The sequence below is a fragment of the Galeopterus variegatus genome, unplaced genomic scaffold, assembly GCF_000696425.1.
Source record: "Galeopterus variegatus unplaced genomic scaffold, G_variegatus-3.0.2 Scaffold5551, whole genome shotgun sequence".
NCBI classification, from domain to species: domain Eukaryota; kingdom Metazoa; phylum Chordata; class Mammalia; order Dermoptera; family Cynocephalidae; genus Galeopterus; species Galeopterus variegatus.
The window spans coordinates 84,916-98,393 of NW_007731662.1; the positions used below are offsets into that span (position 1 = coordinate 84,916).

The 13,478-nt window shown below is 33.4% G+C and overlaps 1 protein-coding gene across 3 annotated transcripts in view; it reads right to left on the bottom strand.

Annotated features, from left to right (window-relative positions):
* The window catches only part of LOC103605030 (COBW domain-containing protein 1), a 27,152-nt gene extending 13,914 nt beyond the window's left edge, over positions 1–13,238 (bottom strand). For 2 of the 3 annotated variants that reach the window (XM_008589610.1, XM_008589611.1), the window contains exons 1-5: positions 12,958–13,176; positions 8,181–8,267; positions 6,265–6,361; positions 4,907–4,998; positions 1,491–1,550 (exon numbers count right to left, since the gene is read on the bottom strand). In XM_008589610.1, the coding sequence (XP_008587832.1) occupies positions 1,491–1,550; positions 4,907–4,998; positions 6,265–6,361; positions 8,181–8,267; positions 12,958–13,111 (490 nt within the window). In that variant the 5' untranslated portion in view covers positions 13,112–13,176. Of the gene's footprint in view, positions 1–1,490; positions 1,551–4,906; positions 4,999–6,106; positions 6,362–8,180; positions 8,268–12,957 lie in introns of those variants that run through there. The other variant, XM_008589612.1, reaches the window with a different exon arrangement.
* Between the last annotated feature and the right edge of the window lie 240 nt (positions 13,239–13,478).

Genomic DNA, 13,478 nt, shown 5'->3' on the forward strand with positions numbered 1-13,478 from the left:
AAAAAAAAAAAAATCCAGGATATGAAGGAGGAAATTTACAGAGAGATTCATACCTTAAAAAAGAATGTAGCAGAACTTATGGAACTGAAAGATTCTCTGAACAAAAAATAACCAAGAGCTTAAGCGGCAGGCTAAAATAAGCAGACAAAATAATTTCTAATCTTGAAGATAGTCTTTTCAAAATAACCCAGGTAGACCAAAAAAAAGGAAAAAAGAATTTTAAAAAATGAAGAAAATCTAAGAGAGCTAGCAGACAAGCCTAAGCATGCAAACATTTGAATCATTGGTATTCCAGAAGGGGAGGAGAAAGGAAAAGGCATGGAAAACCTATTTGACAAAACAGTAACAGAAAATTTCCCAGCTATAGGGAGAGACGTGGACCTTCAGATCCAGGAGGCTCAAAGATCCCCAAATAGATTTAATCCAAAAAGATCCTCTCCAAGACACATTATAGTCAAACTGGCAAAGCTCAAAGACAAAGAGAGTATCTTAAAAAAAGCAAGGGAAAAGCATCAAGTCACCTATAAGGGAGTCCTTATCAGACTAACAGCAGACTCCCCAGTAGAAATTCCACAGGCCAGAAGAAAATGGGATGATATTTCCAAAATACTAAAAGAAGAAAACTGCCAGCTAAGAATACTATACCCAGCAAGGCTATCCATCAGAAATGAGGGAAAAATAGTGTATTTTCCAGACGAAAACTGGAAGAGTTCACCACCACATGACCAACCCCACAAGAAATCCTCAAGGAAGTCCTGCATCTGGAATCCAGAAAACAATAATTATTACCACAAATACAAGAAAGAAAGAAACCCACAGGTAGAACAGAAATGGAAATGAGAAAGAGAAAGAAAATAAATCTTGCCACCACATAAAAAACAACAAAAAAAACCCCCCATACTAACAATGTAATAATGCCCTTGCTTTATTTCTGATTTTAGTAATTTGGGTCTTCTCTCTTTTTCTTTTTGGTCTAGATAAAGGTTTGCAAATTTTGTCAATCTTTTTAAAGAATCAACTTTTGGTTTTGTTGATTTTCTCTATTGTTTTTTAATCCCCTATTTCATGTATTTCTGTTGTAATATTTATTTCCTACTTATATTTGCTTGTGGTTTAGTTTGCTCTTCTTTTTCTATTTTCTTAAGGTAGAAATTTACACTACTGATTTGAGATTTTTCTTATTTTTATATAGGTACTTACAAGTATAAATTTTCCTCTAAGCACTGCATGAGCCCAGCATCCTATAAATTTTGATATGTTGTGCTTTGATTTTTATCTCAAAGTACTCTCTAATTTCCCTGTGATTTTTCTTTTTACCCATTGTTTACTAAGGATAGTGTTGTTTAATTGCCACATATTTGTGAATTTTCTAAATTTCCTTCCATTATTGTGGTCAGAGAACATATTTTTTATGATCTTAGTATTTTTAAATGTATTAAGACTAGTTTTGTGGCCAAAAATTTTTAAATTTTAAAAATTATTTAACTTACCATCAAGATAAATATCACTCCCTAATTCAGCATCAACCCAAAACATAGAAGCCACAGCACCTGAAAATATATATTAAGACAATATTCATCAAATAAAAATATTTCTTCAAACTGAGAAACATGATTCTATCCACGTTTTAATTTGTTCCGATGGAATTAGCAGATAAACACCTGTATGAATTAAATCCAGTTTTCTAATCTTCTTATGAGAACAATAGCAATAGAACCTTTAACTACTTATATCCATTTCTATCCTTCTATTTCCTTAAAAAATAAAAAAAAAAAAGACGAACTTTTTGGTTTGTACCACATATAAACCAAACAATCAAGCTTCCACCAATGCCATAATTATTTACCAACAGATACTATAAAACAATTTGGGAAGTATGTAATAGCAATAGAACCTTTAACTACTTATATCCATTTCTATCCTTCTATTTCCTTAAAAAATAAAAAAAAAAAAAGACGAACTTTTTGGTTTGTACCACATATAAACCAAACAATGAAGCTTCCACCAATGCCATAATTATTTACCAACAGATACTATAAAACAATTTGGGAAGTATGGCTGTGTGCACAAAAGACTTATTTTTATTTTCTCATCTCCTAAATATGATGAGTTCACAAATAATGAATTATACCTTTAAAGGAAAAGCAAAATAAAACAGACAATTCCAAAATCACCTGTCCAAAAAATACTTTGTTATTTTTGTAGACAAAAAGAAACTAGAATTAAAATTACACACTCTATGAGATTACTAACTAATCCTCGCAGTATTTATTTAGTACTGGTATAAAATTTGAGTCTGACGAAAAATTATTTCTAAATAAGAAATTAAAACTTGTTTTTGACACAAACTGGTTTAGTACCAAACCACACACCCTGATTAGTATGCCACAACACAAGAAAAAGAAAATTGACAACAAGGAAAGTATTGGATTTTCCAAAGCATCACAGGCCCAGTTAGTGACAGGCCTGTCTAAAAGAATGAGGATAGGGGAAAAACAAGGATAACTGAACTCATTCCAATGTCTAAAGCTGTCCACCTACCCTGACGAGATGTGGTCCTCCAAGCATCACTCTGTGTCAACAATGAAATACCTGTCAGCTCTTTACAGTGATTACTCATGCAAGATATAGCAAGGGCCACAAGATCTAATGGTTTCCTGATACCTATTGATTTTTTTCCCCAAAACTTAATAGTTTTCCAATTTGACTGAAATAGGAGTTTTGAGTAACCAGGGCTGAATCAATGTTGTCCTTTTCAAGGAAATTACTTTACCATAACAATTACTTAGCTAAGAAGTGGAGAGTCTCCTAAACGGGAAACAACTGAATTGCCAATAATAATTTTCTTCATTTCTTGGCTAAAAACATGACTTTCATAAATGAGGGAGAAAAAAGTAAATCTACTAAGTATCACTACTCCAAACAATAAGTCATTAAAAAAGTATTAACTTCTTCACTCTATAAAATATCTAACATCATACATAAGTCATTTTATAATTTTTCAAAATTCATTGATTTCTATTCGATAAATAGGTTGTAAGTCCTACCACTAACATTTGCCTGTTATTAAGTTGAACTGTAAGAGTGTATTCTAAACCTGATGTTTATCTTTAATGTAATACTTGCCAGGCTACACAAACAGAACTATTTAAAATTTATATGTAGGTATTTATCAGAAAGAGTAAAGATAAGCAAATGAAGTTAATCAATGGCTTTCAATGCAAGGTGATTTTTCTCCCCAGAAAATACTTGGCAATGTCTAAGATATTTTTGATTGTCTCAACTATAGGAATGCTACTGGCATCTAGTGGGTGGAAGCCAAGGATGCTATTAAATGTCCGACAATGCACAGGACAGCCCCCGTACAACAATTAATTATTCTAACCCTGAGCTAGATTACAGAATCTCTTCTACAAAATCTAACAAAAATAATCAAAGATAAAATTTAAAAAGCCAAAAATCAGTAGCAAACAAGTATAAAACTTTCTTCTCTATATTTTTTTAGGTATTGTTTAAATTTTGTTTATGAATGTTCCACCTTTACCCAAAAAATAAAATTATGATTCTAAAGAAAGTTAGAAAGAAGAAACATTAACTGGTTTTTTTATACTTATAATTGGTACAAAGATTTCTCTGATATCTTTAACCTTTCTTTCTTCGCCTGATAAGCCAAATCATGTTTTATTAAACTCAAGTACTCTCAAAGAAAAGTAACAAGAATTTTTTCTCTAAAAAGTGGCAGAATTGGTTATGATGAAAAAAAAATTAATATTTGCTATTTCAAAAAGAGGCATACAGTATATTTTCCTATCTTAACAGATTTAAATTAATTAAATATTTAACACCAACATATGAGTCCAAGTCCTATCATCAGTCAGACATATGAGAAAAGTATGGAAATGTATGAAAAACTCATGCCTACTACAAGGACCAAAATAGCCCCAACTCAATACTACCTTGAAAACATGGTGTTATTATGTAACACTTTTAAGTATAATGAATAGCCACTGATTACATTTAAAGCCTCTGTAAATGTACCTCACTATTTCTTTTGGACTATAACCCTTTTAATAAATTACTGTTAGGAACTTTAATATAGTTTTACAAATCAGCCCAATACCATAAACCTAGATCAAAAAAGAAATAACCATATGGGAAAGACTCAAGGAACAAGCACTAAATATTATGCAAACAGAGAATAAAGATTTTACCTAAAAATCATTTGGGGAAAATAAGTAGATATTATTAGAATTAGAGTTTGTTAAGAAGGTAACAGAAACTCATTGTTAAAAATAGGTCGACTTTTTGTGGCTTTCCATATGAAAGTTTACATGTAATTCTATTCAGAGATAAAAAAATTTTATGGATAATCATTAATTTCACTAGAAAAAAGATCAAGTAAGCTTGAATTAACCGTGTATTTTCTTTGATAACTTATTACAGCATTTACAAATAAAATTATTTCAATTTTTATAGTAGAAAACAAAATGCTAACAATTAACTCAGGCTTTATATATCTCTTAATGACTCTCTAAGAAAGCTGGGTCAGAAAGTAAAGAGAAATAAAATCTATACATAGTATAGCCAATCAAATATACTCATATACTTAAAAGTACAATCTCTCTACTTTTTCTAAATTTCCATATTTTTTAACAGCTTTTGTTTCTACCAATAACCTTAAATCAATCAATAAACGTCTATTCTATTAACAGCATAAAAGTACCGAAAAGCACTGTGATAATTCACCTAACAAAGAAAATAACAATCCAGTATTTTTCTTCTTTTAAACCCCCCAAAATTTTTAATCTGAAGTAAAGCTTTAATACTCGTGTTAGCTATTTCTCTAATACACCTATTTAAAATGTCAAAGAACTATATTCTGGTTACTGACAATGTCATTTCTTACCAGGATCTGCTAACCCAGTGGTCTCTAACAGTATGTAATCAAATTTCCCCTTCTTCTGCATCAAATTCTCAATAGCTCGGAGGCCATTGTCCCTGGAGAACAACAAAACATAACATACAGTGATTACCAGAATTTTTTAAGTAATCATTATAAAATTTTAAAATGTATTCAACAACCTGAGACAAAAATATCTTTAGGGATGTGAAAATTCAACTCCTATTCTTCTAATGAAATGTCTGTCCAGTATTTACCAATGAGAAGAAAAAAATAGATGCATATAAACTAATAGGTAAAAAGAAGTCATATATGTGATAAGTTAATACTTTAATTTTATTAAACTTAAAAGAAGAGGTAACTTCAATTTATCTGACTATAGTCAGTATCTGTTATTTTTACAGCTTTATGAAAGAAAAAAAAATCAACATCCAAAATAAGGATAAAATTTAACTACAGTAGTTTAATGTAATAAAGGGACACTGCCATTAAATATCATTTAATTATATTCTGAATTAGGGTACAAGGTTTTAATTTCCCTTTTTTTTCATAATATCAAAAGTGAAGAAAAATACAACGAATTACATTTTAGTTGTTTAATAAAGTCTGTTATGATTTTATCCTTGCTAACACATTTGACTCAAAGCGAAACACCTATTCACTGAAATTCATTAGAATACACAAAATTAACAATATAAGCATTACTCTTCATAATTCATTCAACAAGTATTTAAGTTGCTACTATTTGTCAGGTACTCTTCTAGAATCTATGGTAGATTGGTGAACAAAACAGACACTGCCCTTGAAAACTTAACTGCTGGAACATAATGTAAGGTTTTCCTCTTTTTTGATAGTCATTTACTTTTGTTTTAGAGAGGTTGAACACTTGAAAATAAGACCAGTGACTTATCTGGTGAACAAAAGAGACACTGCCCTTGAAAACTTAACTGCTGGAACATAATGTAAGGTTTTCCTCTTTTCTGATAGTCATTTACTTTTGTTTTAGAGAGGTTGAACACTTGAAAATAAGACCAGTGACTTATTAAATTCAGAATAATCATTCTTTACATATGAAATAATTTTCATAAACTACAGACATTAATTAAATAAATCCAGACATCGAAACAATAAAAAACTCAATAAAATGACCAAAACATTAGAGTAGAAATAAATAAATAAATAAATAAATAAGATAGGAAGAATGACTTTTTAAAAAATGCATCCTACTAAATTTATTTTCTACTTGAAAATACAATGAAGCAAACTGTGTAAATTCACTCAAATTACACAAGAAAATCAAAGGTGGAAATATAATCAATAAACATTTCTAGTAAACCAACAAACACAGTAAACACATTCCTCACTTCACTGAACAGCAGAGACAACCGTTTCTAAGTTCCAGCCACTCTTCATAGAGTTCTCCACCATGGCTGACAGCTAAGGATTTCTCCACTGCACTTCCTAGAATAATTAAGAAGAAGTACTCTTTAGATTATGTTCACTAGCCAACCAAAAACAAAGATGAGGGTATTCAATAATGGAACAGATTTCAAAGCAGAAACTACATTTTATTACATTTATTCTTTCATTCTATTCATACAGCCTCAATATTCAAATTATGGCACTCTAGATTATTTTAGCTTCTCTTTCTTTAAGAGGACTTAAACACCTAAAAAAGGCAAATACAAAATTAATGAACATACTTCCTCTTTAGGCGTCTTACTTGCCCACTCCCATTTCTTTTTTTTTTTTTTGTGACTGGTAAGGGGATCATAACCCTTGGATTGGTGTCGCCCGCACTGCACTCAGCCAGTGAGCGCACCGGTCATCCCTATATAGGATCCGAACCTGCGACGGGAGCACCGCTGCGCTCCCAGAGCCACACTCTCCTGAGTGAGCCACGGGGTCGGCCCCCACTCCCATTTCTCAGTAAAGTAGCTCTCTTGAAGTCATTTTTTTCTTGTCTATGGTAAACTTTCTAGATAATCTAGTATGTTTTGTATACTGGCTTTTGTATGTCCTTTGACCTCTTAAGAGACTGCCTTGTCTATTTTTTTCTTTTCATTCTTCCTCTAAATTGTTTGTGTCTATTAGACAGACTGCCTGAATATTCCCAGTATTAGTAAAAACCCAAGTTCATTTTGAGGAAGTTTTTTGACCATTCTATCATCTGCTCATTTAAAAATTAAACTTTTAGTAAGATACACATGAATTTCCTTACAATGCTTACTTGAGAAAGAATAAAGTATATTTGAAATGCTCGTTACATAAGAATAATTTTAAATGTTTTATTTTTCTTCCAATAAAGAAATATACTAAAGTGAGGGAAGAGTTCTAAATGTCCATCAAACCAAATGGCCAAAAAAATTGAACAGTTTTTCATTCACATGTATTTTTTGTTCATAGTTCAGTTAGGTGATAATAAAGAGCTTTTAAAGGCATTGCTACAGAATTCAGGCTATGTAGAACATTAATAAAACATAAAGGAAAGTACTGAGAATGCTGTGAAGGACAAAATTGTAAAAATAATCCAGAAAAATTGAAGTATAATAGTAAGAAATAATAAATGTTATCCATATGCAATAGAAGATCAATTAATAAGAAGCTAGGGAAAAAAAGCTGTTAGAAATTTTTTTGTCTACCACTTTTCTCTTTAGTTTAGTAAAACCAAAAATGAAATTACTAACAGGCTTCCCATACTGTATAGATTTTTTTAACCACAGTTTAATATTAAAGATAAAAAAAATCAAGAAGTTAAGCATACATACTTTCACAGACAATTTAAACTGTTTGAGGACAAAGACCATATGTTGAACTTATTTTTAAACTCTTCTGTTTTAACTGCTTTGCAGATAATAAACATTCAATAAGGTGAACTTATAATAACAGAAGCATTTTCAAACAAGTTTCATGAGTTGCAATAAACAATATAACCAGTACAAAAGCACCTTTCCATTTCCTGAAAAAAACTTTCTCTCATGTGTTAGATGTTTACTTCTGGAGTCAATTTATTTATAGTAAAAATCTAATTTAATTGTTAGTATGAATTCCAAAGGTATAGAAAATAAAATTTTCTAGAAACTATCTGACTTCAGTATTCCAAACTAAACAAAATAAAGTTTAATAGAAATTAATCTAATTTTTTCCAAAGCTATTCACATCAGTGTGTTCACATTATAATATCTAACATTTTCATTTTTAAATATGAAATATGGATTTACCAGTGGAATAAACTATCCTATAAATTCTTGCAATATAACATTTACTGAACCTTACTTACCTTCCCCAAATTCATTTAAAATAACTGCTACTCTTTTACTATGTTGCTCTGTCAAAATATAGTTCAGAAGTGTTGTCTTCCCAGCACCTATAAAATACATGTTTTAAATAACAAAATTCAAAGACTAATTTTAAAGGCACAAAACAGATATAAAGAGTCCTAATGTTTTTAAGAATTTGTGTGCTATTTCTCATATACTGGGTAATTTGTATTACCTTTTAATTCTATTTTTCCATGAACTTTTTGAAGTAACTTTGTATTATTTAACTATATTATAGAAGGTTCTAGAGGAAAAGATTAAGCACCCTTTGAAAACTATTACAAAATGCTTTATGTAGACATAAAATTTTACAAATATTCACAAATACTCTTTGAATCAGTGTTCTTTAACATAATATGACAAAAATAATATGACTTCTTCATAACATAATGAACATAAAGGCATCTAAAGCTTCTATTAAATAAGGAATTACTGAAGTAATGGATTCCAAGGACTTGAATCAGTGTTCTTTAACATAATATGACAAAAATAACGTGACTTCTTCATAAGATAATAAACATAAAGGCATCTAAAGCTTCTATTAAATAAGGAATTACTGAAGTAATGGATTCCAAGGAATAAAGTATTTGTGAAGTTTACAAAACATAAAATATTTAAATCCTTTTACATGATGACAATGTTTCTGTACCAAGAATATAAGGCTTACTTCCCTAAAATTTACATATAAAGACTTATCTTTTATTCTAACATCCAACATTAACCAGACACAAATATGGCTACTTTTAGTATGCTTAAAACAATCTATAAAATTGATTTTATGAAATAGGGAATGAAGGTACAAAGTGTTAACAATGGACAGAATATTCAGTATTTAAAGACAAATTCATAGAGCTACACTAGCTTTATCCAGTAGGTGGCATATTAAATCTAATATATTCTACTCAAGTAGAAGAAAAACATTTGTCTTATGAACCGTACATACCAAAGTTTATAAAGGAAATAAAAAGAAAACCCTAACTGCATAGTAGTGTAGTTCAACTGTATAAATACATCACTTATTTATCTGTTTTTCTGTTGGTGGATATTCCGGTTGTTTTCAGTGTTTTGCTATTACAAACAGTGCTGCTAAAAACTTTTACACATAGCTTGTACATGCATGTCTTCCGAAATATATTTGCAAGTTTCTAGGGCATAACTAGGAGGAATTTACTGAGAATAGGGTTCTAACATCTTCAACATTTTTAGGTCATATTCCTTTCAAAGCTTTTGAAGAGATAAAGGCTTATGTTTAGAGTGCTTTAGGAAGATCACATCACAAAAGTGTGAAGTATAGAATGGAAGGGACAGACTAAAAAGACAAGGCAATGAGGAAATATTTAAACCTAGTCCAAATGTGAGATAGAGGCCCTGAACATGTGTTGCACAGGGCAGTGACAGGAAAGTTGAAAGGAAGGGGTGGATGTACGAAATTTTCTAACGGAATTACTAGGGCTTAACAATTAACCACATTATGAAGAAAAAGACTTTAAGACATATAGAAAATGCATATTATGAAAAAACTATGCACAGATTGCAAAATTGTTTTGCACCAAAATAAATTTGTACTAACTTGTTATAACATGCCTGAATCTAGAATCTAGCTTGAGGAACTAAGAAGGAAAGACAGTTTGAAAAGAGCCTCTATACTTTCTGTATCAATTCTGCTACAACTGAAGCAAGAACAAACATCAAATTTATAGTGAAGCTTGGGTGGCAGAATGATAAAGTCACTAACGCTTTATGAAAAGTTTATGGGAACAATGTCCCAAAGAAATTAGCAGTTGACAAATGGATAACCCATTTTAAGAGGATATTGAAGATGAAGCGTGCAGCAGCAGACCATCCACGTCAATTTGCAAGGAAAAAATTAACCTTGTTTGTGCCCTAAGTGAAGAGGACCGATGATTAACAGCAGAAATAATAGCCAACCCCATAGACATCTTGACTGGTTCAGCTTACACACTTCTGACTGAAAAACTAAAGTTGAGCAAACTTTCCACTTGATGGGTGCCAAAACTGTTGCACTCAGATCAGCTGCAGACAAGAGCAGATCTTTCAATGGAAATTTTAAACAAGTGGGATCAAGATCCTGGTGCATTTCTTCAAAGAATTATAAGAGCAGATGAAACATGGCTTTACCAGTATGATCCTGAAGACAAAGCACAATCAAAGCCATGGCTACCAAGAGGTAGAAGTGGTCCAGTCAAAGCAAAAGCAGACCAATCAAGAGCAAATGTCATGGCAACGGTTTTTGAGATGCTCAAGGCATTTTGTTTGTTGACTTTCTGGAGGGCCAAAGAACAATAACATCTGCTTATTACGAGAGTGTTTTCAGAAAGTTAGCCAAACAAAGCTTTAGCAGAGAAACATCTGGGAAAGCTTCACCAGAGTCCTTTTCCATCATCGCAATGCTCCTTCTTATTCCTCTTATCAAATAGCAACAATTCTCTGAGAGTTTCAATGGGAAATCATTAGACATTCACCCTTACAGTCCTGATTTGGCTCCTTCTGACTTCTTTTAGTTTCCTAATCTTAAAAAAAAATCTTTAAAGGGCACCTATTTTTCCTCAGTTAATAATGTAAAAAGGTTGCATTAACGTGGTTAAATTTCCAGGACCCTCAGTTCTTTAAAGATGGACTAAATGGCTGGTATTATCACTTGCAAAAGTGTCTTAAACTTGATGGAGCTTATATTGAGAAATAAAGTTTATATTTTTATTTTTATCTTTTAGTTCCATTTTTCCATGAACTTTCTGTAGTTCTCTCATAGTTCATTCATTCAAAAGTATGTACTATGGACCAGATTTATGCTGGGCGTTAGTGAAAACAATTGAACACAGCAAAGACAAACAGTCTCTGCCTTTGTGGAACTTACAAATATTAAGGAAAGAGGAGATAGATGAGAATTCAGCTGAATAAGGAGGCAATTATGTCACAGGATGATACATTCAATAGGAGATGTACAAGATGCTATGCAGAAGGTAAGAGGGACATCCAGCTAGAGGAGAAACAGTAAGAAAAAAAGTATCCCAATGGTTTAAAATACCTGGCACCTTTAAGAAGTAAAATTCGTTCAACATGCTCGGCCACAGTTTGGCAGGCTGAAGGGGTTAGCAAGAGCCAGATCATACAGGTCCTTGTAACTCATGTTAGGGAATCTGAACTTTAGTCCAAATGGAAGCCACTGAGGAGGCGACACAACAGATTGACATTTATAAAGATCATTAGGGCTAATAGAGAATATACTGAAGGGCAGCAAGACTAGTTAGGAAGCTTTCAAAGTATTCCAGGTGGTTGGGATCAAAGGAGCAGAAAGATTTTGAGGGGATGGTAAGGTATTACATTTTGAACATGTTAAGTTTGAGATGGCCGTAGAACACCAACATAGAAAGCAAATGGGTGTGAAGCTAAAGATGGGGGAGGAGGGAGTTTAGAAAAAAGCCAGAGAAACAGGTAAAAAAAAAAAAAAGAAAGAAAAAAAAATCAGAAAAAAAAAACATAATAGAAGAGAAAATGGTCAAGAATGAGTAAAAGTATCCCCTAGATTCAGCAACCAAAAGGTTACTGGCATTATTTCTCACTTCTTAGCTTCAGACTATTATCTCCAATGCTCTAGTGATCTACTAGTGAGCAAATTGGGGAAAGCCAGAGGGGCAAGTCTGAAGTATACTGTCTGGACAAGAAATGTGCTCAACTTCTCAGTAGAGCAGCCTCTGAATATAGTGGGGAAATAACAAAAATCAATTCCTTTATAAAATTAGTCCTGAGTAAAAATGGGAAATGGGAATAAACAGAATAAACTTACAATCTAACAACACAAGAAAATGCAGACACCAAAGATTTAATTCTTATTTTTATATAAAAGGACCTCAGGGGTTCGAAGTCCCTACTTGTCTCTAGCAGCATCTAGCAATGGTATTATTTCCCTGAAATAGTATCACTTTATTTACATTTCTTATATAGTTATGTATTTATTCTAGCCCTTTTATTTAGCTGTAAGACTTTAAAATAATATTTCTTAAACTTTTCTAATAAAAAACCTCTAGTGTAAACGCATAAACTGTCCTTCAGGAAACTGTACCATGTTCACAAATCTGTGGTTTCATATATCCCTGTGCACTCCTGAATGTCCTCCGTTTGGGAACTAGTCTAGGAGAACGGAGATTTTATTCTTACTCTTTCTCCCACCGTGCTTTACAAACAGACCTCAAAAAAAAAAAAAAAAAAAAAAAATGTCTGGAATAGTTTGGCTCGTAGGGAATCTACTGAGGAATGCCCCAGGTGTGTAGAGCAGTTTACAGACAGGATATCCTTTAATAGCAACAGACTTATAAGGTAGGCGTTCCCTGCCCCATTTTGCAGATAAGCAAGCAAGCTCAGATAGGTGACGGTTATTATTTCCGTTTTCACGTGAGGTGGATGAGCTTCAGAAAGGTAAGATAACTTGTCAGAGGTCACACGGATAATTAGGGGGAGAGTCCGGCCTTCAAAGCCTTGTTTCAAAGGCTAACTTTCGAACTCTCTTGAGAAATGTATCTATCGCAGAAGGATCTGGGCATCATTAAACCCCCGAAATGAGAGACAACCCATAGGAGGAGCAAGTGACCCAGCCCCTACCTCAAAGACCTTTGCTCTCGGCCAGGAGATCCCAGTGCCTAAGGAGAAGAGGCACCGACAGCCCCCAAAATCCCAGGATACCAGAGTTCACGTCATTTTCTGACCGGGATTGTTAGTTACCTAAATACCCGGTGATAATTGTGACTGGGATCTTGGAGCCGGGGCCAGACTTTTCCTCCTCCTCTCCTTGCATCGTCTCAATCGGAACCAATTCAGGACAGTCGTCCTCCGCATGCTCCTCTTCCTCATCCACCGCTCCTACAGCCTGTAACATCCCGTCCTACAACACGCCTCTCCCTCAGCTCAAGAGTCGGCTCCAAAGACGCCGAGCCGCTGCCGCATACGCTGAGCTCGCCACACTAGGCCCGAGTCTGACGTCATCACTCAGCGACGCGAACCCGACTACCTGGGCTCCGGCTGAGGACCTCTTTGCCCTTAGCCACGCCCCCCAGAGAGCTGGGCACGCCCCCGGGGCGTGTTCTCTGAACCTAAAGGAGGCTGCGCGGTGCTGTTGGGGCACCTTGACCGGCCCCGCCCTGAAGCTGTCAATGTCTAGCGTCTTCAGCCTTGATAGGCCAACCTGGAGTGGGTGGCCTGACCTACACAGTTCCCGCATAGACTTTTTTTTTTTTTTTTTTTTT